At 51.9% G+C, this 26,672-nt stretch overlaps 1 protein-coding gene across 2 annotated transcripts in view; it reads right to left on the bottom strand.

Annotated features, from left to right (window-relative positions):
* Window positions 1–4,259: 4,259 nt before the first annotated feature.
* The window catches only part of CHD6 (chromodomain helicase DNA binding protein 6), a 203,857-nt gene continuing 181,444 nt past the window's right edge, over window positions 4,260–26,672 (bottom strand). For both annotated transcript variants that reach the window (XM_040248622.1, XM_040248624.1), the window contains 9 exons: window positions 25,968–26,184; window positions 24,006–24,214; window positions 21,365–22,948; window positions 17,422–17,573; window positions 16,824–17,030; window positions 15,287–15,739; window positions 13,166–13,360; window positions 12,156–12,275; window positions 4,260–7,650 (listed from right to left, as the gene is read on the bottom strand). In XM_040248622.1, coding sequence (XP_040104556.1) covers window positions 6,751–7,650; window positions 12,156–12,275; window positions 13,166–13,360; window positions 15,287–15,739; window positions 16,824–17,030; window positions 17,422–17,573; window positions 21,365–22,948; window positions 24,006–24,214; window positions 25,968–26,184 — 4,037 coding nt within the window. In that variant the 3' untranslated portion in view covers window positions 4,260–6,750. The remainder of the gene's footprint in view (window positions 7,651–12,155; window positions 12,276–13,165; window positions 13,361–15,286; window positions 15,740–16,823; window positions 17,031–17,421; window positions 17,574–21,364; window positions 22,949–24,005; window positions 24,215–25,967; window positions 26,185–26,672) is intronic.

Below are 26,672 nucleotides of genomic sequence, written 5' to 3'. Positions count from 1 at the left end.
TATTCTTTTGACTTTTCCATTATCAAAAAAATGTAAAAGCCCATTCTTGGCTTGTGGGCGGTACAAAACTGGGCGATGAGCTGTGTGCTCTAGGAAGACTGTGTGGGACCTGCGGTTTTGGAATCAGATGCACCCCTCGATCCTTGTCTTTCCCCTCATTCCCGGGGCCACTCAAGGAGGTGACAGCCACCTGGGCCTCGTCCTCATCCAGGGCACACGTGTGGGATGAGATCACGGGAGTTAAGGCCTGGCACAGGGGGCTGTAGAGTGGGCGCTGGGAGGCAGCTCTGGGGACCGTTCATGGATGTGGGGCTGGCCCGTGCTGGTCACCGGGGCCTGGTGAGTGAGATGGGCAGTGCCCAGTGCGGCAGTGGTGGGCAATCCATGGCACCCGAGGGCGAGAGGCAAGCAGTTTTCCTACTACAAACCAGATCAAAGCTCTCCCAGTTTCAGGTCCTGCTTCCAGGTCCTTGGGCTGAAGTGACGGTCTGGCAGATGGTCTGCTGTTTGCAAGCCTCTCAGCTCCCCCCACACCACCCCCGCCAAAATACAGTTTGGGAATTCCCTGGCAGACCAGTGGTTAGGACTCTGCGCCGTCACTGCCGAGGGCACGGGTTCGATCCCTGGCTGGGGAACTAAGATCCCACAAGCCACTCTGCCGAAAAAAGAACATTCAAGTTGCCCTTCTCCTCTCAGCCTCGGAAGACTCTCTCCTGCCCTCTGGGCCCTTCTAGCTAGCTGAACTGTTACACAACCTCCTGCCACACCCTTCTTTTCCGCCTTCTAAGCTTGGATGCTTCCTCCTGGACTCAGGCTGGGAGTCCAAGGATCAGATGCCAAGACTGTCCTCAGGCTTGTAGAGCAGGACGGAAAGGAAATGCCTTCTTCTCCGGTGGCTCTGCTCCGCCGGCCTCAGGCCTGGCCTGAGCAGCATGGGGAGAGCATGCCCCTCTGTCCTGGCTCACCATCCGTTTACTGCTATTTTACAAAGCTGCAGCTGAGGGGCGGTCTGCCCCAGGCCTCAGGTGTCCACCCTGACTCCATTATTGGTCAGTTTACGGCTCTGGAATCACCAGTCTCTCTAGGCCCTCAAATCCCAGCCTTGTCATTTATCAGCTGTGTGACTGGGTGTCACTTAGCCTCTCTGGACCTCAGTTCTCTCCTCTGTAAAACGGGGAGAACCTCAGAGTTATTGTGGATTGGGAATATAGACATGAAGATCAAGCCCTGATCAAGGAAGTTCCTAGTAACTGTGTGTCGTTACATTAAGGGACCAGAGGCAACAGGATGCCGAGGTTTGAAATCTAGATAAACCAAAACCATTGTAGCTTAATTTCGTGCTTCACTGGTAGCTCAGCTGGTAAAGAATCTGCCTGCAATGCAGGGGACCCCGGTTTGATTCCTGGGTCGGGAAGATCCCCTGGAGAATGGATAGGCTACCTGCTCCAGTATTCTTGGGCTTCCCTGGTGGCTCTGCTGGTAAAGAATCCACCTGCAATGTGGAAGACCTGGGTTTGATCCCTGGGTTGGGAAGATCCCCTGCAGAAGAGAAAGGCTACCCACTCCAGTATTCTGGCCTGGAGAATTCCATGAATTGTATAGTCCATGGGGTTGCAAAGAGTTGGACACAACTGAGCGACTTTCATTTTCACTAACTTGGCTCGGATGGTAAAGAATCTGCCTGCAATGCGGGAGATCCAGGTTCAGTCCCTGGGTCGGGAAGATCCTCTGGAGAAGGAAATGGCTACCCACGCCAGTATTCCTGCCTGGAGAATTCCATGGAGAGGAGCCTGACGGGCTACAGTCCATGGGATGGCAAAGAGTCAGACATGACTGAGTGACTGACACTTTACTTCATTAGGTTTATCTGAAATTAAAATGTAACTGGGTGTCTTTTTCTGCCTGAATCTGGCAACCCTACCCTGATGGAGGCATCACAGACCAGGGAGCTGAGCTGTCCCCCAGCCCCACTATCTCCTCAACCCTTTAGCTGACTCTGACCAATAGGCTTGCATGGAAAGATCCCTTCTCTCCTGCAGGTAGGGTCACAGGGACAGTCAGTCAGAACCCCCATTTCCTGGGACTTCCTTGGCGGTCCAATGGGTAAGACTTCGCCTTCTAACATAGGGGTTGTGGGTTCAATTCCCTGGCTGGGGAGCTAAGATTCTATATGCCTGGAGGCCAAAAAACCAAAACATAAAACCAAAACAATATTGTAACAAATTCAATAAAGACTTTGTAAAAGTCCACATTAAAAAAAAAAAAAAAACTTACAAAAAAACCCCCCAAAACCCCGTTTCCTGCTTTGAGTCCAATCCCAGATCCACTCTGTACTTGCCTCAGGGTTTGGAGGAAGATCTTCCTCCCCCTTGATTCCCTTGCTGTATCCCTGATTTAACTTTACCTCATCCTTCCCCAGGCCTGGCAATCCTCACCTCACCAGCTATTTAAAAGAAGCAGGGACACATGACTCGAACATAACAAGCAGTGGTAAGCACTTCGATCATTTCAATCAACCCCATCAACAACCCTAGTGGTTCAAGTTGTAATTGTTTAATTCCTCATCTTGTTCTACTGAAGCCTCAGATGAGGAAACTGAAGCTTAGAGAAGGCGGGCACGCTGTTCTTGCCTCCCCAGGGGAGCCACAGCTCTCCCAGCACCTCCACTCCTTGCTTGCCGCCTCCCATCCTAGTTCCTCCCTTCGTCCTCTTGGCCTTGGGTGAGGGCTGAGCCCGAGCTCAGACACCAGGATGGGCTCCACAGCACTGACTTCGGTCATTTCCAAATCCATCACATGGAGGACCTTCCTTGTAGGAGCCAGTAGTTAATTCACCCCTTTTATTTCCTGTCTTATCCCCCAAATACCCTGCTGTGCATGGGTTATGAGGGTGGTCACAAGGCTGGCCACTTGGCAGCACAAGCCACGTGTCCTGAACACCTGCCTGCACACTCCTGTCCCTGAGACTGGGTTTGGAGAAGCCACAGTCTAGAACCAAGGTGTGAGTCACTGGGCTGGGTGAACCCCACTGCCGACCTAAGAGTTCTTGTGGTTTCTACAGCAGGCAAATGAACAGTAATTCTTGCAAGAAAGTTTTAAGGTGGAAATAAATCAAGCATGAAGTTTTCTGGAGGGTGTGACACAACTGTTCCCTTGTTCCTGGTGCCAGTTTTTGTGTGTGTAATTCAGTTAGAGCTGGTCTCTGCGTTTGGTGGTTGTGGTGGGGGAGGGTTTGGTCCCAGTCTAGCATCACAAAGGCTGGGGTGTCCCGACCTCAGACTGGTGGGACTGGGGACGGTGTCCCAGCGCTGTTTTCCAGGATGGATGAGACAGCTTTGCAGCCTGTCGGCTTTCATAAGGCCAACCGGATGCCAGGATCCTCTACCTGGCAACCAAGATGCTCTAAAGACAAACGAGGTCACACTCTGAGGTCACTTACGCAAACACACACAAAACACTGAAACACTAGCCCACTGTACGTGACTAGGTGTGTTCGCCCACCCTCAAAAAGGAGGTAGAATCTACTTGGGTAGGCTTGGAGATCAAGGGTGAAACCTTGACCTTCACATTTTATCATTCTACCCAGAAGTGCTACCCAAGTCTAGAGGTCTACAAAGCCGGCAATACATATTTACTTGTAGCAAAAGTCTGTAAGGGCTTCTGGAAGCGTGGCCCACCCAGGCTCCAGGCTGTTTACCATTTATTGAAACTAGGTCGGGACCCAGCCAAGGGTGAGGCTGGCGGGGCTCCTGCTATCTGCCTTCTTGCCGAGACTTTGGCACATTTCTGCCAGCTTGGTTGATGACTTCGGACATAGCCCTTCTGGGGCTTGAGAAGCCATGCTTCCCAAAGCTAGGGATCACAAAGTTCTCAACTTCAGACGCAGGAGGCACTTGGGTGTTTGGAGGCCTCTTCCAACCCACAGAGGTGCCCCTCCACTCCGTGAAGCCCAGGGCTCTGGAATGGGGCTTAAGAGCGTGGCGGCATCGGCTGCAGGCGTTCAGGCCGCGAGTCCGGGGAGCGGGTGTGTGCTGCGTCCCCTTCTACTGCATCTGTCTTAACCAGGTGTTCTGGTAGCTCAAGAGAGAAGGCAGGCCAACCCTCATGAACGAGTATTTACCAAGCCCCCAACACGGTGCCCACCACTGGCACCTAGGACTTGTGTGTGCAGACGATGCCTTCACAAGATGTTGGGACAGCAAGAGACAGCCGAGTGCCACTCAAGTCCTCAAATACAAATTTGACTTTTAAACTTTTTTGTTTTTTTAAATCCAGGATCGAGACCACAGACAATTTATTATGTAAGACATGGGGTGAAGAATGATCAAGGAAAAGTTATGGCTGTGAGTGACATGGAATTAGATGAAAAGGCTCAAGTTTGCTGAAGAGAGTTTTAAATTTGGCTTTTGCTCTTGGAAACGTCAAAATAATCATAAGAAGCACTTATGCCTTACAGAGCAAATAATCCACAGAGTGTCATTTTCATTTTGCAAACAGGGACACAATAGCAGTCAAAGAGAAGCCTAAACACCCAGAGAGTTAACATACAGGTTCGATAAGATATAACAAGGGATTTTTAGCATGCTGGTGGGTTGTTAAATCAAATCCATACTGAACCCTGTGACCTACTGGAGGTTCTAAGTGGAACCTGGGGAAAGCAGCCTTTCCATACAAAACAACAACGACGACAGCAAAGAAAACCCAGGCTCTGCTGGGTGTCTATAATACTCATTTGCAGTAAGGCTTTCAAGATACATGAAATTTTTATAGCATTTGTATTTTAAGGATTTAGGGCAAATACATTTTTTTTCCTACTTGATAAAAAGAAAATTAGTACTTAAAAGGTTCAAAAATATATCAATTGAGTGATTTTTTTTTTACATAAATAAATTATATTGATTTTTAGGATTTAACAGCTGAAAAAACCCTTTCTGCTTCCACTGGAGGCAAAACTGAACAAAATGTTAGTTAAATAGAGCGAGCAGCATTTCTAAGAAATCTGTTGTCAGCATTAGAGACCACCTATGCGACAAAGATGTCATTAAATAGAATCGGTTCAATTACTGGATCCTTTCTTCTTATGGAATCGGTTTACAGAATTTCTGATTTATAACTCTGACTCATTAAAACTGGGACTCCACTTTTTAAAAATAAAGCTGGTTTTCACCCACCCCCCACCCCCGGCCATGATTTAACAGACTTCTTTGAGATGCTCATTTTAACATTTACATAATTTATAATCCCAAATGTATAAAAGACAATGACAAAAGCATCATAAATAAATAATGCAAACTCAAATAGTTATGTCGAACTTTTGGACCTTCTGATAAATTATAGCAAAACTGTTACAGAAAAAGTAAAAAAAAAAAAAAACAGTAAATTGTTGACAACAAAATGTGAAACCGGTACTAGTAACGCTTCCAACATTTCCAACGGTCCCGCACAACCCTGTGCCCCCAGGGACTGAACCACGAGCTTCTTTCAAGTCTCAGAGTGTGAACTGTGGATGGAGAGTGAGACCATCAGAAGGGAGGGACCACGTGGTGGGGGCGGTGAAGGAAGACGGGGCAGGGGTGGGCAGGCTGCCCGGAGAGCTGGGCAGCTGAGGAAGAAGGGGGAATGTTAAGCTTGCCAACACAGTCTCCACTAACTTGATGATCTGAGATCTGGGTTCGATTGTAAAACATACACTGAAAAATCCGGAGGGAAGGAAAAAAAACTTCAGTTGCACTCTTTGTGAGAGGTGGAACGCATGTAGCTTTGACAGCCTCGAACCCCTGGCAAGTGTCAAAGGGTGTTGGGGGACTTATTTTTCTTGCAGGCTCCAGGGTGAGCCTGGGTCCTGGCAAAGGGAATCACAAAGGAAGAGTCCAGGAGGCTCCAGCAGTGGCCAGAGGGGTTCCTAAGAGGCCCAAGTAGGGGCAGAGCTGGTCGTGTGCTTTACGCCGTGTACAGTCGTGCTCCCCACCCCACCCCACCCCACCGCTGGCAACAGTCCATGACGTGTACAGCTTGCTTGTGCTGGGAATCCCCTTTTGACTCAGGAGGTGAGGGACGAGAGCGTCTGTAAGAAATGCTGCCTGGTCACTGTCTTCTAGCTGCAGGTTGCCTGAAAACCCACAGGGTAAGGGAAGTCGTGTTACTACCAGTAAGGTTTCTGTTTTAGAAAGAAATGGATATGTGTGGTTTCAACCGTTAAGAGACTCCTGCCTAACCTACTTGTTTAGTAATTGTGATAAAACTGGGAAATATTTTAACTAAAGAATACGCACCAGCATTTCCTTTCTCTGTGCTTTTGTTTTTTTGGTTCCGTTACCCTTCTTCCCGGTCGGCACAGCTCACGGAAAAAAAAAAAAAGAGCTGCTCCCTGCCTCGGCCCTGCACTGGTCAGTCCCTAGCCGGCTTTCTTTTGCCATTTTTTTCCCCTCTTTGAATAAATGGGAAACTTGGAAGAGAAGGGGGCAGGGTGTGTCCCCACGTCTGTACTAACTACGATCGCTGGAATGGACGACTGGGTAGCGGAGTGACAGGTTCTGCACCTCCTATACTAGGTCAACGACACGGAGCTGATGACGTGGCAAGACCCTGTGACTGACTATTAACATCTGTTACCATAGTTCCCAGACAGGAAATCAGGGAGGTAATAGTACTCATGGAAACACAGGTTCTTATGGTGAAGTGAGGGGAAGTAACAAACCTTTATGGGATAAGAAACTTACAAGTCACAATCATTTTCCTCGATGAAAAAGTTCTAATTGGTGTCACCGTGAGAGTCCTGGGGGCCCCCTTCCCGGGCCTGGGCTGCGCGTTCTCTATCGGGGGGCGCGGGGGCCCTGGGTTCTGGGCAGCTCTGCTCGCTGCCCGGCTCCCTCTCCAGCCCGGGCACAGGCTCTGGGTTGGGGTTCGGGGCGTCCCCCTTGGTTTTCTTCCGCTTCCTCCTCTGGCTCTCCAGACCTGCTGCTTCGGAGTGTCTGGCCTGCTGCATGGCCGGCAGCGCCATGCCCATGCCGGGGGAGAGAAACATGGACGGGTAGATGAGTCCGGGGGAAACACCTGGGATGAGGAACGGGTTAAACGCCACGGGGCTGCTCGTAGTTATTGCGGGCTCGGGCTGGTCGGGGGAAAAGGGGCTAGGGCCGGGCTTGTCTTCGGCCGACGGGTCCGTTCTGACGTTGTGGCTGCCGGGCTGGTCTTCCACAGTCTTTTCGGCCGCCGACGCACCGCCCTTGGTTGTGCTTGACAGGGGCGCTGGCACGGCCGAGGCGCAGGCGGTGGCCATGGGGGCGTTGAGGAGCCCCCCGACCCCGAACATCTGGGGCATGGCGGCCATGCCCGGCAGCACCATAGGCAGCATGCTCAGCGTGCTCTTGACCTCCTCGCCTGGGGGCATTGCTGCGAATCCGGCTGGGAAGCCCACCAGCCCCGTGAGGGGGATACCCGGCACGTTTCTCACGTTCTGCAGCCCGGCCAGGTCCATCCCAGCGATCAGGCCATTCATGAACAGCGGCCCCATCCCGGAGGGGGCGTCCGCCACCAGGGCCGGGGTCTTCAGCAGCTCGCTCCGTGGCCGCCTGCCCCTGCGGCGGGGGCCCGTGTCTCGGAGAACGGGCTCGGGCAGGGTGTGATTGAACTTGTTTTCTGGGAGAAACCCCTGAAAAATGAGAGAGACATGAGATGCTTCAGGCGGTGGATGATGGGGGGGAGCAGCTCGGGGCTCCACAGTGGTCTTTCCTGCCTGCCCACCCACCAGGAGCTGCACAGCTCTGCGCCCCGAGGACCTTCCATTTGAGGTGGACAGCCTGAAAGTGCTGAGCAGGTTCCCACGGGCTCACGTCCAGTGCCGCGTGGAGAGGCTGTCGGAGCCCCAGGAGCTGGGGCCAGCTAGGGACCTCAGGTCTTAGCCTAGAGGGTTTTTACTGAGGCATAACCGACATGATAGCAGTTTCACATGTAAAATATAAAAACAACAAAGGACTTCATGAATTTGCGTGTCGTCCCTGTGCAGGGCCGCGCTTGACTTCCCAGCTTCATGTGATCTTAGTATGTGCAGCTGAGGCCAGTGGTCGAGACCCATGGGGGTGACCCCCCTCGGCCAGACCCCCACATTCGCCTCCCTCCTGACAAAGGGAGGGTTTTAACTGAAGCCACAGAGCCGAGCCGGAGGATGGGGTTTGGGAGCAGGACCTGAAGCCCTGTCCTGACCTGCAGGTCTGGCTGTGGGTAAGAAAGGACAAGGGTACCCAAGTCGAATTCTTAGAAGATGCCACAGGTCTCTGCTCAACGGGCGGGCACGGGCACAGGCCGGTGGGGGACACCAGTCAAGCTCTCAGCAGAGGGAAACTGGACGTCAGAGGGGCTGATGAAGGGGGCGGCGATGACAGAGGAGCCAAGCAGGGCTACTGCCCCGTGTTGGGCTTTGCGCGCCTAGCTTTGTGTGCCTGCTCTCAACTCGTCATCACACCCACTCTACGAGTTGGCACTATCGTCACAGCTGTTTCACAAGTTCAGAGATTTACACACATGTGAAAAATGTGCACTCAAATGTTCCCAGGTCCCTGGAAAGTGTTATCCCTGAGGTTTTACATTTGTCCTTCAATTTCCCTAATATCATAGAAAAACCAAGTCGTCACGGGCAAAAAGCTCTATGACGGTCACCTTTGTGTGAGGAGAAAACCTCCTTAGCCAGCCTTGTCTTAGGAAAGCAGCCGAGGGAGAGACCTCAGTTCAGTTCCCATTCTTCCTCGCCAACTGAGGAGGGGCGGGATGTGCCCTGGAGCACAGCTGGGCCGGGACAGAGGGCCCAGACCTCACAGCCCCGGCCCACCTGTCTGCTCTCGCTGGAGCGGGGCCAGCCCCCTGCACGCTGGGAGCCAGCCTGTCCTGACAGGGCGGGGCAGCCGTGCCCGGCTGTGGGAATGAGGCTCGGGGAGCAGTTCTGTCCGGTTCCGGTTTCTAAAGCGAGGGTCAGACGCGAGGATGGGGCCGGGCTGAAAGAAGCGTTTCTTACCACTCTCTCTGGAGACCATTAGCGCAGATCGCCTCCCTCTGGAGACCACGGCCTCAGGCCCCTCCTTTCAGCCCAGGGCCCGGCCACGGGGACCAGTGCTTGGCCACGAGGCCTCCCAAGCCCTCCTCCCTGTTACCCAGCCACAGTTGCGGGCCAGGGAAAAGGCCCCAGGTGTATCTTCTCCCTTTGTGCCCTCCAACGCCCCCGCCCTCACTCTCCCCATCACTCTCCAGTGGGAGGGCCTGTGTCAGGGAGAAGAAACCCTGAGCTTGCTGAGCAAGGCCTCAGCTGCTTTTGAATAATCTGCTACCTACACAGCAGGCGTCCGGTAACACGCTTTGAGGCCACTGGGAGCAGGAGAGGTGACTTTGGGTGGCCTGCACCCTGTAGGACCTGTAGGCCCAGCCCCTCAAGTTCAAGTCACTCTCTTCAGGCGTCAGAATGTCCCCGCCCTCACTGGGAACCACTGGGGCAGATCACGCTGGGCTCTCTCAGGGCCCAGGAGGCCAGGCAGGCAGCCTGCACTCTTTAGACGGGGGAGCAACAGCAGGAAGGCTCTGGGGTGAGAACAGGGCTTCTTCCCCCGTGCAGAGTCACCCTGCCCCCGGCTGGCCCGTGGCTGCCCACCCGGGGCACGTGCCCCTCCCAGCAGCCTGGGGACCACACACAGCGGCCAAGCCAGGCTTTGGCAGCTCTCCCTCCTGGTAATTATACCCTGGGAACAGGCCTGCTTCCTCTTCCGAGGGAGGCTGGGGGGAGGGCGAGGCGAGGGGAGACTCTGAGGGGCAGACACAGGCGACGGGTCTGCTCCTCCTGATGATGGCACGCATATGTGCCCCCCAGATATCTCTCTAAACCAACACAAGGCAGCGTTTACCCCACAGCCTGTGTGTCCTGGCTCTAACACTCAAGTCCTGGGTAAAGGCAAAGGAGGAGGTGGTGGCCAAAACTGCCTCGCTCCTCCCAGGAAGGTGAGCCGATTCAGCCTAACATGCCCTGAGCAGTAAGAAACCTTACCCCCAGATGCAGCAGGTGGATCCTGGTTTAAAAATTCTAAAAACAAAAAACAAAAACTAGCTTGGAAAGACGCTTCTGGGAGAGCTGGGCATATCTGAACATGGGCGAGCTATGACATATTACTGACATGTGTGGTAGTGGTGACAGATACACGGGAAAGCATTCCCAGAAGACACATGCCAAGTGTTTATTTAGGGGTGACACGTCATCTCTGCAGGGCTTCCCAGGTGGCTCAGTGGGTAAAGAATTCGCCTGCAGTTTAGGAGACAGAGGAGATGAAGGTTTGATCCCTGGGTCGGGAAGATCCCCAGGAGGAGGAAATGGCAACCCACTCCAGTATTCTTGCCTGGGAAATCCCATGAACAGGGGAGCCCGGGGGGCTATGGTCCATGGGGTAGCAAAGAGTCAGACTCAAATGAAGCGACTTAGCACACTCAGCAAGCACACAGTCTCCACAATTCAGTCAAATGTCTCAGGAAGAAACTAGCAAAACCGTCCCACCCGCTGCATAAGAGTAGGTGAAACACCTAACTCTGCGTGTGAAGTATGGGGACACATGTGCACACACGTGATAGTGAGCTCTGCGTATGAAGTATGGGGACGTGTGTGTGCACACACATGTGATAGTGAGCGACTGCCATGCGCCAGGCGGGCATCCTTAGAGCTGAGTCCACCTGTGTGGCGCTGTCAGTGGGGCTGGCAGCCGAACCCCAGCACACACGAGGCAGGAGGGGCTGAAGGCAGGGAGACGCTCCTTGCGGGATTCAGATATTTCTAGAAGAAACGGGAAGGTCTCTAAGGGACGGACAAGGAGTGTCACACACCCAAAGGCTCCGGCCCCACTGGGGTCCGCCAAGCAGCCCCAAGGGCCAGGCGGACCCTGCCTGCAGTCCCGGCCTTACTGCAGGCAGGGGACCCTGAGGCGGAGGCTGTGTTTACTTAACAAAGGAGGGAAAGCGCATCTCTGGCAGGAGGCTGGCTTGTGAGGACAGCTCGGAAATGAGTGCTCTGGCAGGAGACTGGCGTCGGCCATGCCATGATGAACGTTAACTTCCAAAGAATGTCCAAGAAACTGAGACGTGAAGAAAGAAATGAGGAGGTCAAGGAGGGGGAGCCACTTCGCTCAACCAAGAGCTCGGAGACCCCACCAAGCGAGGGCTGGGGGTGGTCTCTCACGACAAAAGGAGAGCTTGGGAAGGCCGAGGGCGGGGTCTGGAGGAGGGATGTGGGATCGGCCTGTCCAGCAGGCAGTCATGTTTGTCGAGCTGCTAGTGGAGTGACCCTCTGGGCCACCAAATCAGAAACGAGCTTCCTAACAACATTAACAAGGAGGAAATGACTAGGGTGGGTGGTCTCTGGGAACTAAACACAGAATCGGTATTCTGGAAAACCCTCGGAGGAGGAGAGCTGTAGATGATCAAGCACCAAAGGAGGCGGTCAGGAGCACCTGGGAGATCAGAGGACAGCTTACAAGGGCAGAGCCCCAGAGGACCCTCAGAAGCTCCCTATGTGGGCAGAACTCACTTTTGAGGTTAGAAGCACATATGAGTATCGCCTGCACAAGCTTAACACGCTTTCAGGTTGAAATGCTACCGCCCCCTAGAGGTTGCAAGTCTTCTAGTCCAAATTTGTACCCATCTGTAAACTATAATTAACTCGGATTCGTTCTACTGCAAGTATCTGCAGATGGCTTTGAAGTCTCTTCCAGGCTCATGATTCTATTATAGGAAAAGGGCAGTGCATGAAGTCAGCTGTTTCTCATTGCCAGCGAGGACGGACGAGGAGGGGGGTGTCTTAAATGGTAGCCGGAAAAACTTAAGGCTGGAAAATGAAAATTTCCAATAAAGAAGTTTTGTTAAAACACTGGATAACAGACTCCCGATAAGACTTAAAAGGTATTTTCCCTGAACTCTCCAAAGCGGGAGGAATCGAGCCTTGGGAGTCGTTTCAGCGTAAAACTTAACCCCAAAGTTTTGGAGGGAAAGGCTGAAAACAAAAGACCATGGAGGACATGCTGCTGGTGAGAACACCCCAGTACCACCTGTGCCTGTTCCTCCTGCTAAGGCCACCTGGCTGCCCCTTCCCAGCTGGGGAGTCGGCTCCGGGCTCCCCCGGGACGTCCTGTTCCTTACCCTCAGGCCGGGCTCCTTGGGGACAGCTGGAGCCCTCTCTTCCCCACTCAGGGAGGTGACGTCTAATGTTCCAGGCTCCTTACAGCGTGGCCTCCTCTGCTTTGGTTTGTCTGAAAAATTCTAGGAGGTAAATGGAAACCAACGTCACAGAACGCTCTGGCCACAGGGTCTCCTGACGGGGGTGGTGCTGCTCAGGCGGCGGTGCTGTTCCTCACTCACAGCCCTCTGCACAGGGCCTGTCGGGTCAGGGCTGCAGGAACAGCCGCGGGGCCCCCACCGAGGCGCTCTCCTCGGAGCCACAGTGTTCCTGCAGTTAAGCTGCAAGGTGGGCCTCCTGTGGGGTGCCCGCTGGCCCTCCAGGTTCTCAGGGCACTGCTTCACCCCTGCCCTTGCCTCCCCAGACCATTTTCTCAGGTTCTCTTCGCTGCTCCTGGTGGGCTGTGTGTCTCTGGAGGGTGTGTGTCTATGAATGCATCCTCCTCCCTTGTGAGCTTTCGAGCGCCTCCCCTTACTAACGGGAGGTAGCCAGGACAGCAGGGGTGGTGGTGGGGTGTCAGTGCTGGGGCGCCCTTTCCTCTGGACCCCTGCTCTGAAGGACCGAGGGCAGAGGAGGAAGAGGACTCGACGAGCAGCCCCTGGGCAGGGACTGAAACGAACCCGTCACCTCAGACTGGAGACGTGGAGACTTGAACGCACGGGAGCATTTCTGTGAAGGGGAGCGGCGCTGAGGCAACCTAAAGATGCCGTGTGAGCTCACAAATGTGGTGACTCGCGGGGAAGGGAGGGGCAAGCCGAGGCGCGCTGTCCTGGTAAGAGGTCACGCACGTCGACTTTCTGGCCTGGCGTTCTGACATAGGCTGGGATTTCTGTTACCAGAAGACGTAACCAGAATTTAAACTCCCCCACCCCCACTTTCCAATGAAGTTCTCGGAGGACACAGATTTCCCTTGGGCTCCCCAGTCCTCCTGGGCCCCCTCTGCATCTCTGTGTCAGAGGGGATGCGCACTCACCGCGCCGAAGCCCGGGACCTCGAGGGAGCAGTCGGCCTGCTGCCGCAGCCAGTCCAGCAGGCTCTTGCTGGGAATGGCTTTCTCAGCCGGGCTGCCGGCGGCTGGGGTCAGCTCTGGGGTCGACGTGGCAGGCACCGGCCCTTCGGGAGGGTGTGAGGTGCTCAGGGGGGCCTGTCCTGGGTCTTCGTGGACTTCCTGGATGGAGGGAAGACGAGTACGTGCCCTTCACCACGACAGAATGAAAACTCGTTTCTTAAAGGACTCTTCCCACCAGAACAGGACCACCCATGCCTGATCGCCGATCCCCACCACGAGTTCCTGACGTGGCGGGGGACCCCTCTAGCTGACTGCTCTCTTCCACCCTGTCTCCGCGGTGACCTCTGCGCCATCCTACCTGCTCAGGCTCCCTCCTGCCGTCTCTGTCACCAGCATGGACTGTCCCCAGGACCCTGGCCACTGCACTTTGCTCTCCCATGGCACTTGTCACAGGTTTTCACGTAACGAGAGAGTGCCACCCTGCAATCGACTCACCTGGCTCTCCCTCTGCATATATACTCGCCTGTGTCCCCATTGCCTATAATGGGGTCTACAACTGTGGTGTTGGAGAAGACTCTTGAGAGTCCCTTGGACTGCAAGGAGATCCAACCAATCCATCCTAAAGATCAGTCCTGGGTGTTCATTGGAAGGACTGAAGCTGAAACTCTAGTACTTTGGCCACCTCATGCGAAGAGTTGACTCATTGGAAGACTCTGATGCTGGGAGGGGTTGGGGGTAGGAGGAGAGGGGATGACAGAGGATGAGATGGCTGGATGGCATCACCGACTCGATGGACATGAATATGGGTAAACTCCGGGAGTTGGTGATGGACAGGGAGGCCTGGCGTGCTGCAATTCATGGAGTTGCAAACAGTCGGACACGACTGAGCGACTGAATTGAATAACATATATCAGTACTAAATGTCTGCATGATAAGATCTTCAAAATGCTCTGAAGCCAAAAAAAAAATACTTCACTTACTCCACTGGAATTCTATGATCATGACAGGAAAACTACGGCTTTGCGTCACTGAAAAACCAGACAACCTTCTAAAAGGCGCTGCAGAACTGGGAAGGGAAAGAACCTGCCATTTCAGCTTCTCAAATTATATAGAAAATCAAAGAGGGAGACATCTACCGAACAATACAGCAGAGCTCCCTGGCTGCAGAGGACCAAGTCGCTGGTTTAGTTCCCTGGTTTGCCGTTTACTACCTGGATAATCTTGGGCAAATCATTTAACGCTTGTGAGTAGCAGTCTGCTCATTTCCAAAACGGGAGCAGTAACCACACCTTCACAGTGTTGCTGTGAACATCATACAGGGCGATCATGTAAAACCCTCAACGCAGTGCCTGCCAGAGGCACTCAATACTCGCCACTATTACTCCTTTTAAAGCAGTTAAGAAAGCAAGAAATGTTGGTTCCTGTTTTGGAGCCTGAAATTCAACAAATGGGAAAAATCAAAATGCAAAGAGAGAAGTCGGTGGTCTCTGACACAGTAAGCGGAGTCAGAGGGGATCTCGGGCATGTGTGCAGGGTCTGCCCTCTTCTGTTTCAGACAAGGATTTCTGAGCTGAGAACACCTTAGTGTGACCTCAGCAAAGCTTCACAGTGACCCTCGGCAGCAGAAGCTGCGGCCCCCAGTTTACAGAGGAGTAGAGCAGGGCTCGATAATGAGCCCAAGGTCACCCAGCAGGTCAAGCAGCAGCTGAGCCAGGACTGATGTTCAGGACCTCTTGACCCCCAAGTCCCTGCTTCTGGAAAGCCCACTGCTGCTGCAGACCCAGCCCTACTGCTTCACTCGTTTGATCCCCAGGGGCTCCGACCTGGAGGCTGGGTTGTTTCTCTGTGACACGGTGAGACCTTCTGGCTCGTGTCTCTAGGATGCAGGCAGGTTAAGGGCCCTCGATGGACTAATATCTATTTCTAGAAAAGACTGAGGACAACTGATGGCAAGAGTTGTTTCAAGCCAGACAATTGAAATGGACTGCTGTTAAGTCGCTTCAGTCGTGTCCGGCTCTGTGTGACCCCATAGACGGCAGGCCCCCAGGCTCCTCTTTCCCTGGGATTCTCCAGTCAAATACCCACCAAGATGCCCGCCTGCAGGGTCTGCTCCTTCAGGAAGATGAGGTCCACCCCTCCGTCGACATGTTTCCGCCTTCCTCTCCGCCTTCTGGAGGCAGCGTCATCTCTCCTGAGGCTTCCATTGACGATCTGTCCGGTCACTGGGTGGATCAGGCCAGCTTGCAGGATCCCCGACAAGTCCATGCCAAGGGCTCCTTGCAGTGAACCAATAGCCCCGATCTTGGGGGTGCTGGCGCTCACTGGGAAAGGGGACGTGGCCCCTGAGGACCCCTCCGACGGGCAGGAGAGGTCTATGGCTGACTCTCCATGCCAGCCATTGAGGACAATGGGGGGGTGCCCGTGGGTGGCCGAGAACTGCTCCAGGCTCCGAGTCTTCACGTCCCTCTCTACCTCGAACTCGTAAGGATGCCTGTGCTTCTGTTCATCCTTTGTGAAAACCGGAGCCAAGAAGCTCTCCTGCAAACACACAGATGGGGCAAGAGAGGTTTGAACGCCACCTCTGTGGGTCAATGCCAGCTCTGTCTTGGCCCCGATTTCCTGGGGACTAGTAATCACCTTCTTGGAACTTCTTTTAATTCAAGCCTTCTCAAACTTCAGGACCTACTCACCAGGATAGCTTGTTAAAATGCAGATTCCACTTCAGTGGGCCTGGGGTTCTGCATTTCTAACAAGTTCCCAGGTGTTGCGAAAGCTCCCAGTCCATGAACTACACTTGCAAATGCCAAGATCATAGTTTAGGGAATCTCTACCTTAGCTGTACATCAGAATCAACTAGAAGTTTAAAAAAAAAAAAAAGCCAATACCAAGTTTACACCCTGGACCAATCCAACCAGAACCTGGAGATTCTCAAGGTCCCCAGTGTAGTCCAATGTGTAGCTAAGAGCTAGTGAGCTAACTACCTATCTTAAACTTGAGCCCTTGAGTTTTCATTTGTATTTACAAACCTCAAATAAAACTCCTCTGCTGACTTCCCTCATTTCTTTTTAAAAAATAATGCATTTATGTGGCTGTGCTGGGTCTTAGCTGTGGCTCTCAGGATCTTTTTTTGTGGCGCATGGGCTTAGTTGCTCCACAGTATGTGGGATCTTAATGCCCTGGTGAGGAATCAAACCTGAATCCTCTGCTTTGGAAGGCAGATTCTTAACTGCTGGACCAGCAGGGAAGTGTTTGACTTCCCTCATTTCTATTGGCTGCTACCGTTCCCAGTCCTCAAGTATTCATCCCTCCCTTTCCTCAGATAGTCATCTGTCATCAAGCCATGCCTGCCAACTCCCTCCATTTCTTTGGATCCACTCCTGCCACTAAGCTGGTTGAGAACTTACCTCATCCTCAAGTGCCCATCTGCCTCCCCCCACCCCAGAGGTATGCCAGCTCCCCACCCCCATCTCCCACGAACCAGCACACCCCTCCCACCGAGCTGCAAACCCACTTTCATCATGCACTTTCCCGCTCCAAGACTCGAATGAATCACTCGATCAAGAAGTGCAAAGTGTCCTCCTCCTTTGTTTCAAGGTCAGACACAGCATTCTCAGGGCCTCACCTTCTGCATCTGGGCCACCAACGCTGCACCATTGCTGAAGCTGTGCTCTGATGCCTCTGGCTCCGAGAGCCCGCTTCGGGGACCAGCGCTGCTGGTTAACACGGGGGTGGGCAGCGCGCCCGAGGGCTCATACTGCTGGCTGGAGGGCCACTTCCCCTTTAACACCACCTGACAGATGTTATCCAGCCGGTTGATTATCACGCGATCCTATAAAAAAGGATGCAATCTCTGAGGAGGAAGTACTAAGTTATCCAAGTTTACAAAGTCCCTTGAAATCAAGCCACGTCTTCTAACCAGAAGGAGTTGATTAGAAGAGGGCGCACACAGAGAGACTCACTTTTCTAGTCTTAAAAGAAACGGTGTAGTCTGGACAATGAAGATGAAAAGCCACAGTACCGTAAATAGGAAGATGTGCTGAACGCTTTGGTCTTATGGTCTAGTTATGGTCCTGATACCATTAAAGTCATGTAACTAATATCTTTTAAAGATAATAAACATTTGTCTGAGTTGGTGATTCAGAAAGATTCTAAAAGGTTTAATGTAAAGGAGTCAAAAGCTGAGGATGCTCTGGGTGGAGCATGCAAGCTCCGGGAGGTACCTTCGGCCACTCGGAGAATGAGTAGAGAGTTTTCTCCTGGAGCAGCTGAGCAATGGTGGGAGCCCGCGTCTCTTGCAGGTCGTCCCCGAGGTCTCCCGTGATGCCTGAGGTCGAGCTCTTGCTCTCTTCCTCAGAGTACTTCCCTGGATAATCTGGCAAGAGAGGTTTTTAAAAAAAATGAGACAGGTAGTTGGAAGACTGGAGTGATCTGAAAGATGAGGACATCTGAGCTTTCTTTTTTTGGCCGCACTGGACAGGGGACCTAAGTTTCCCAACCAGGGATCAGACCCACGCCCACCCCCTGAATTGGAAGGGTGGAGTCTTAACCACTGGACTGCAGGGGAAGTCCCTCACCTTCTTAGAACACTGGCCTATTGTGTGCTTATTTATTTTAAACTGATTAATTACCATGTCTTCTATTTCCAGAAGTGCTCTATCAGTTAAGCCATAAAGCCACATCCTGCTCCAAGGCTACCCAAGCAAATCATCTGATAAGAGTCTGCGTCGGTAACCAAATGACAACACTGGATGACCGCAAAGGCTTCCCCGACTTGGTGCAGCAGAGTGAGAGGGAAGTGAACACTGTGCTTTGATACAGAGGCAGAGACAGTGTGGGAAATAGAACATGGCAAGAGGCTGAGATTAACGATGAAGGAGGAAAAAGTCCTAAAACTTATAACGAAGGTAAACAGACCTGATTTACGCTAAAAAATGATGCAAAGACACCGAGGACAGTCAACATCACTGATAGAAATGGAAATGCGACTCATTCCTTCAGTCTTCAGTGGTGAACACTTATTATCAGTTGTGAAATGGATCTTCAACCATCATCCGCTTCACAGGGCTGACGGGGGACGAACTGAGTGCAGGAAAAGCTGGGGGCCCCTTCCGCGGTGAGACGACACGGAGTGTCCGCCCTCTGCAGCGTGGAGGTCTCACTGGTGCCTGGGCACCAAGTTCCCCAGGGGGCCGCAGGGACCCCTCCCCAGGCCAGGGGATTCAAGGATAAAAACGGGACAGTGTGGCGGCTCTGGCCTTCTAGGCTCTTAAGAACTCCTTGAGGGAAAGGCATCCAGGAAAAACACACTAATAATAAACGAACAGTTTCAATTATAAACCATGGTGAGGACCATAAAGGGAAAGAAACAAGGTGCCCTGATAGGGAAGAAGGAAAAACTCTGCTGGCAGAAGGGAGGGCTGGTAGAGGGGGCCTCTCAGAGGAGAGACCACCCAGGAAGAGGCAGCGGCGGGGGAAGGGTGCGCTCGATTTGCTGAGAACAAGGTGGTGGGGGGGCAAGTATATACAAAGATGGGGGGGTGGAGTCGGGGGCAGGACCATCACCATCATGCTGAACTCTATGGGCTGGGCCGGGACAGAAAATCCAAATTACTCTATATCCAATGGGGGCACACCCCTGCCAGGTTTTAAGCACAGAAGATGAATTTAAGTTTTGAGAAAAGAACACAATGCTGTGTGAGAAGGAGTCAGGAGAGAAGGGGCTGGTCCAGCTTGGCCGGAGACTGTTCCTTCGGCCCCCGAGTTCCAGTCTGAGAAACAGGCAGGGCCCTCTCGGCCCTGCCAAGCCCACACCCCAGCTTCGGAGGAACCCTTCTGGGGTCTGCCAAAGCCCCTTTAAAAGCACTGGTGCAAGGGACTCCCCACCGCTGAGCATGTGAGTAGCTCACGAGAGCTTATCAAGTTCACTGATGCCTCCTAGCCCAGCACAGCCCAGCCCCACAGCCAGGAGAGGACTGAGCACCTCCTCTAACCCATCCTTGCTGGACTGCCTGTGTTCCCAGGACTGAGTAGGTGGTGATTTCCCCCACAACAGAGTTCAAAGAGCAAGGTGTACATATAACCCCGCATGGCAAGGACCCTTTATGGCCTGGGGCGAGGAGGGTGGGCAGGTCAGGGCTGGCTCCTCCCAGGGTGGCTGAGGCCACATGGGATGATGCCCCTCCTTTTGGTTCAGCATCTCTGGCCTCAGCCTGGCTGACAGATGCACTGTAACTTGGGTTCAGAACCCTTCCCAAGAGAGTCAGCAATCACAAGGCAGAAGCCAAAGGTGGGAGCTCAGAAATAAAAAGGAAGTCGGACAACCCAGGGAGCAGAGCAGGGTTCCTCTCTCTTTCCCACTTTGGAGCAGTGGTGCCCAACATTTTTGGCCCTGGGGACCAGTTTCATGGAAGCCAATTTCTTGGCGGTTGGGAGGGGTGGAGGATGTTAACATGAGTGATAGGAGGTGGCGGGGGCGGGTGTGCGCTTGTAAAATACAGATGAAGCTTCGCTTGCACACTGCCCGCCTCTGGCTGTATGGCCTGTGGAACCTCAGCTTTGGAAGAAGTCACTGTCCTGTGTGGGAGGGGTTGGCCCACCTGAATCCCTGTGTAATACATGGGCCCTGGCACCAGACCAGCCACCAACAGGGTATTCTTTTTTTTTTTCTGATGAGGATAAATAAGAACTATTTTTTGTTCACCCTAATACGCCCTCTTGGGTTTGAAGACAGAAAAACAACAGTGAAAAAGTTAAAAACCATTTGTTGTTGCTCAGGATCTCTAATCACTGTATTCATATCCTTGTAAAACATATGCAAATCTCAGGTCACCTAGAGTCTTAACATTTTCAAATCCTTTCCTTACCTAAGATTTCCCTTTTTAAAAAGTTCAAACCTATTTGGATTTTTGTCGAGTTGCATGTAATTTGGTTTTTTTTTTTTTTTCCTTAAAAAACTACTTATTTATTTGGCTGCACTGGGTCTTAGCTGTGATACGCGAGATCTTTAGTTGCGGCACGTGGGATCTAGTTCCCTCACCAGGGATTGAACCAGACGCCCCTGCATCTAGAGCATGGAGTCTTGGCCACTGGACCACCAGGGAAGTTCCCTAATTTGGTTCTTATTTCTGTTGCGTTACTCACAATACAATGCACTGACATTACAACACAGGGTTTTGACAATTAAGGAAATAAATGGCAGGATCTTTGTTAACCTTACTAAGTGTTGGTTACTCAGTTGTGTCTGACTCTTGGGACGGGCTGTAGCCTGCCAGGCTCCTCTGTCCATGGAATTCTCCAGGTCAGAATACTGGAGTGGGCTGCTTTTTCCTTCTTGACCCAGGGGTTGAACCCAGGTCTCCTGCACTGCAGGCAGATGCTTTACTGTCTGAGCCACCAGGGAAGCCCAACCTTACTAAAAAGTTAAGTCAAAGTTGCTCAGTCATGTCGACTCTTTGTGACTCCATGGACTATACAGTCCATGGAATTCTCCAGGCTGGAATACTGGAGTGGATAGCCTTTCCCTTCTCCAGGGGATCTTCCCAGGGATGGAACCCAGGTCTCCCGCATTGCAGGCGGATTCTTTACTGAGCTGAGCCACCAGGGAAGCCCAAGGATATGGGAATGGGTAGCCTATCCCTTCTTCAGGGGATCTTCCTGACCCAGGAAATCGAAATGGGGTCTCCTGCATTGCAGGCAGATTCTTTACCAGCTGAGCTATTGGGGAAACCCAACCTTACTAAAGATCATAGTTATTTTTGTGGAGTTCCTGAAAAATGACCTGCATCTCTGTTAAACTTCAGCTTCCTGGCGTTCCCTGGCTGTTCTCCTTTACCCAGTTTCAGCACCCTACCTGGTGGAACAATCAAATTCTTTCCCCTCGACGTCCTATATGGCATCTCATGTATACCGGCACACAGCCCCTGCCCAGACCATGCAGCTGATGCAGCCAAGGTGCTACAGTCATCCTTATCTTTCTGGAATGATCAGACGTAAGCTACTCTGCCCCATTTTGAGAGTAAGCCCTGTAGCCTTTGCGTTTAAACACACGGTGGGTGTAAGAGGTCGGTTTCAGAAGCGGTAGAACTCTCACCAGCCCCCACGCATTTGCCCTCCCTGGCCTGGGAGAACGGGCTCATCCAGGACACAAGGTCCCACACATGGTACCTTGACTCTGGCAGTGCCCATCTTTATCGAACTCCTCTTTACTCTCATAATCCGTGTCTTCCGGCTTGAGCTCACTCCCTTCAGGATACGGAGGGAGACCTTGGTTCCCTTCTATGCTCTCTTTCCAGGGTTCCTTCAACAGTTCCTGCTTCACCTGGAACAGCTCGGGTGGGATAGCAGTGGGCTCGCCCCTCATTGTGACATTATTGGCTTTGCTTGTGAAGGGGTCTGGGGGGTAAGCCTGGGGTTTCTCCACTTCAAACTCATCCTTCTCGAGGCCGCGTGCCCACCTCTCCACGTGTCTGCAGTGACACTGACAAGCTGTGGGAAGGAAAGGGCCCTGCGGTCCAGGAGGCTGGCTTCTGGCCTCTGCGCTCCCTCTCTTGGCTTCCTCCGTGAGGAAGCCGGCCAGGCTCTGCTCCCCTGTCATGCGGGTGGTGGGCTCGCTGAGAGGTGATGCTGCCAGCCTTTCCTGCCTGCCTGCAGCCAGCTCGAGACTCTCCTCCTCGTTGTCGTCCTCGTCGTCCTCCTCGTCGCTGTGGTTCGGACCCAAAACCAATTTGCTTTCTAAGCTTTTGCTGTCCAGTAAGTCGATTAGCTGCTGGTCTGATGACACATTTCTTCTGGAGTCGCAGACGCTCAGGTTGCACATGTCGACAAACCCGCTCTCGTTCCCTGGGTCCAAGGAAGGGGAGGCAAGGCAGTTGGAGTCCAGCTGCCCAGTGCTCTCAGGTCTTGGCCCTGCCTCGCTGCAGCCGAGCTCCCCTTCCTTTGAAAGAGACATCAACAGGTGTTTCTCATTTTTAATGTTCATCTGAGCCACTCCTGCTTCTAAAGTTTCCATAAAAGAGGGGTCTGAGGCTATTTTTGCCTCGTGGCCCCGGGGCTGGCAGTTTCTGTCTCTGCCTGCAGAGATGGCCACGGTGTCTTGCTTGGACTCAGTACTGGCACCTGTGCTGCCCTGAAAAGGGCCTGGCTCATGGCTTAGCGCCTTCTTCCCATACATCATGGTCTCCAAGGACCCAGGCAGCAGACTCTCGTCATGGGTGAGGGAAAGGACATCTTGAGTTTTAGAGATGAAGCTTTCACAGGTCATGTCAGATAAGCTGCCCCTGGGTGGACCAAGGTGGTCGTCTCTACCTTCAATTTTCATGAGGTTCTCGGGTTCGTTTTCAAGGGACTCGGAAGTCCGGCTCATGTGCGTATAGGCCAGAGACTCATACAGTTTAGAGTTGGTCTGGTACAGGCAACAGAGACTCTCTGGGGCCTGGGGGTCGGGTCTTTTGTGTTGAGCGTAGTTCCTGTAGGCATCCAGGAAGGACAGCTGGGGGTCGGTCATGACGTAGTAGTCAGTGCGGTTCAGGCCGTGCTTGGCGGTGCCGATCAGCAGGTCGCGGTCATGCTTCCCACACTCCCACCAGATGGGCAGGTAGAGGCTGGGCCTGCACAGCTGCAGGCGCTCGTGCAGCTGAGGACACGGGAGCACCTGCTCTCGGACCTTCCGCAACAGCTCGATGCGGTACAGCGTTCTCGCGGCCCGCTCTTCAGTGATGGGTTCCACGTAGATGCTGGGATCCGGGGGGCCTGCGAGGGAAAACACAGCGCCCGTCACTTAAGGGGAGGTCCATGATACCCCCGCCCACCTGAGCCCCTGCATCTTTGATCTTATAGTTTGACCACCTGGCCCTCAGCAAGGCAGGGCCTTAGTGGCCCCTCAAAGATGAAAAGCTGAAATAGGAGGGAAAGATTTTATGAAACCTGGACAGACCCACTGAGGGTAAAAGGAGAGCATGAACACTCCAGTTCTGGAAATGTTACTTCCTGATCAGTAAGTGTGTACTAAGTGCCTTCTCACTAGATACTTTATGGACGCTGTTTAGATCTCACAAAACCTCTAGCTACATCATCAGCCTTGTGTGAGGATGAGGAAAGAGGCTCAGACAGGCCGACTTGCTCAAGGTTCTGAACCAGAATGCCAGTCTAGGTCTTGTCGGCGTGACTCTGAGATTCAGTCTATGCAGCTCCCTGGTTTTACTGAAAACTGCCCGACCGTGCCACCTGGGGGCAAAAGGTATAGTGTCAGAACATGCTGCCATCAGCCCAGAATCCATGCTGAGTAGGCTCGACGTTTGTTTCCGCTTTTTCTAGAATGTAGTACTATGGTCCAGAGTGAGTGAATCCATTATGAGACTGAAGGGAGGCCAGGGGGAAAGCTGGCGCCAATTCCCACCAGGAAGAAATTTCTCAGAAGGGGCCTCTACTGGAGCACAGGAAGTTTAAATGACAGTCCCATATTTTCCGTGGCTACAAGTCAACACATGAGAAAACATTTAAGATTTAGTCTAAGCGAAGTACGGAGCTCACAGCAGGCTAAATCTCTATGAGGCTGAAAAAAGAAAACATTTCTGTGGCATTTTAATCTGAATTTCAATTTTTGGTGGAGTTACATCATTTTGGGAGAGAGATTTTATTTTATGAGGGTGGGCTCAATTAGAAGTTTGTGGGTTTGGGAAAACCCACTTTATCTGAATTCTCCACATAGTCTCCATGTCTATAGCTATGACTAAAGCAACTCTCTACCCTGAAAATAGGCTTTTACCCTCTTTGTCCCCCTGGGAATAGAGTGACAGAGCATCCTCACCACTGTCCTTCCAGGCTGGCAGGCGACAGACACTGCGGCACATGGACATGAAGCTATAGAAATAGTGCTCCAGGCTCTCGTCCGACTTCTTGTCCAGACGGGAAATGACGCGAAACTGTGTCCAGTCAAAGGTTTTCTTCTCTTGATCGTAAACGACCCCAAAGGAAGACACTGTTCTGTAGAAGTCAGCTTGCTCCCTCCTTGTCCACCTAGAGACAATCAGAAAGGAAAGGGAGCAGTTTTCCCTTTTTGCTTTTTTTGGTTGTTGAAAAGAGCTTAAAACTACTTACTGAGTGCCTAGTTGGAGAGTCTGCAAGGTTCACAGAGCAGGCAGAGCGTGTCTATTTTATTGTTTAAATTGGGAGGAGCCTGCAAATCATGTGTGCGTGCTTGATATCTGTTGACTTACCAGTTTCAGAAATTACCCAGTTCATTTCCTCTTGGGGGAGATAAAGATTTTTAATATAAAAATACTCTGTAGGCTTAAACATTCTGCCCATGACAACAGAGAATCATAGAATCCTGGAGGATTATATGAGGATTCTATTATAATCACAGAATCCTGGTGGGATCTTTTGGACCATTACATTCACTTCCTTCATTTTACAGATGGAGAAGCTGGTCTGGAGTGAGGCAGGGTCTCCCTTGGTCACATACCTCCCTGACTTTCATCTTACACGGGCCTTCTTCCTGGTCTCAATGTAAGTAGATGGGTGATCTTTTCTAAGACACAAAGGCTCTCTAGATTTTATACCCTGCAGGACTAAAATAATGACTTAAGGGAAATGGATTATTATTTCCCACCAGTCTTTACCAGGAGCTCTTGGGCATGGTACTTGCTGCCCCCAGAGGGACTCAAGCTAGGAGTGGGGTGAGGGGTCAGTGGAGGAGTGAGAAAAAGGGAGGAGGCAGCTCTGGTTCTCTCTTTGGAGCCAGATGAGAGACCTCTTCTCCCTGAATTACTAAATTTCGTAAAGCCAGGAGTATAGAGAAGTAATTGAACTCACTATGTGGTATTTCAATTCACTGGACGTTACAGTAAAAGGATGGAGATATAAAGACCCCATCCTAAAGGAAATCAGTCCTGAATATTCATTGGAAGGACTTATGCTGAAGCTCAAACTCTAATACGTTGTCCACATGATGCGAAGAGCCAACTCGTTAGAAAAGACTGATGCTGGGAAAGATTGAAGGCAGGGGAAGAAACAGACAACAGAGGATGAGATGGTTGGATGGCATCACCGACTCAATGGACATGAGTTTGAGCAAGCTCCAGGTGTGAGAGATGGACAGGGAAGCCTGGCGTGCTGCAGTCCATGGAGTCTCAAAGAGTCAGACACAACTGAGCGACTGGACTGAACTGACTCAAAGAACGTGAGCTTCACTCATCCATTCTCGTGGCCTCATCCCCAGTTTATGCTGACCTTCGGCTGCCATTTTTATTTTTTTATTTTTATTTTTAATTTTTATTTATTTTTTATTTTACTTTACAATTCTGTATTGGTTTTGCCATACATTGCTATTTTTAGCTTAATTCTCAGATGGGCAAGTACCTCCTTCCTTCCTTCCTTCCGGGCTGGCATTTTATGGTAGTCATTGCTCTCATAGGCTTGATAAGGACTGCTGGCTACAATAAGACCACTTCAGCGCACGCTATTCATTTTTCTGATAAAAGAATATGACCTGATGGATATGTTTAAATCACATCCCCAGAGACGACATCCTCAGAGACTGGGGTCCTATTCACGCAAGTCTGGGAATTGTGAAGAGAGGCTGTCCTAGATCTCACTGGACTCCTGGGCCAGCATGACACCTCCAATGAGGTTGGATTTAACAGACTCTAGAGACAGCTTAACTCCACAAGAGAACATCAGACACACTTGCCCTCCAGCTGTCAGTGTTTCCCTGGTCACCTTTACCCAGTGGGCAGCGCAGCATGCCCTCTTGACTGCTGGCTTTTACCTCTTTTGGGCTTCTTTGTTGATGAGCTCCATCTCTGAGGACCTCCGGAACATCTCTTCCTGGACCCAGTAGCCCTGGTTTCCTAGTCCCAGGACTTCAGGCCGGCAGAGCTCCTTGCGGTTACAGCGCTGGTAAATGGTGACCAGGCGTCGGAGACGAGCAGTGAGTGCGGACGAAACCGGCCAGGGTGATTTGTCTGGGTCGGAGCCATCCTGGGCTTCAAACATCAGTAAGGATATTAGTATTTATAGACAGAACTAAGACTATGGTGACTGGGTTTTTTGGTGGTGGCTCTTCCCCTTTGTTTAGAGAAAACTAAAGCAGACTTTGTAACTTAATGGAAGTAGTTGATATCTAACAGCTTGGGAGCCAGGCATAGCTGGAAGGGCTGCAATAGTGCTTCAGAAACAGCTTTGGGTATGGTGGGCTCTGTTCTCTCTCAGATACAAGTGTGCCTGTCTGTAGGGGCAGAATGGACTCGAGGACCTTGCTCTAAGGTATCGGAGGTACCCGATAGTGGGTAGACCCACTGAGGCCATCTCTAGAACTACGGGTTTTTGTGTGGCTGGGCTTTCTAAGCACCAAAGCCTCCAATTAAGTCTGGATTCAGAAAAATAATCAAAAGGACAAACCAAATACTTCTAACTTTTCTCAAAAGAGAGAGGGGAAAAAAAAAAAAAAAAGAAAATCAATGAAACCACGATT

The sequence above is a fragment of the Oryx dammah genome, unplaced genomic scaffold, assembly GCF_014754425.2.
Source record: "Oryx dammah isolate SB20612 unplaced genomic scaffold, SCBI_Odam_1.1 HiC_scaffold_10, whole genome shotgun sequence".
Classification (NCBI taxonomy): domain Eukaryota; kingdom Metazoa; phylum Chordata; class Mammalia; order Artiodactyla; family Bovidae; genus Oryx; species Oryx dammah.
Note: the sequence above shows the minus strand (reverse complement) of the source record. Positions and strands in the feature narration are given on the sequence as shown.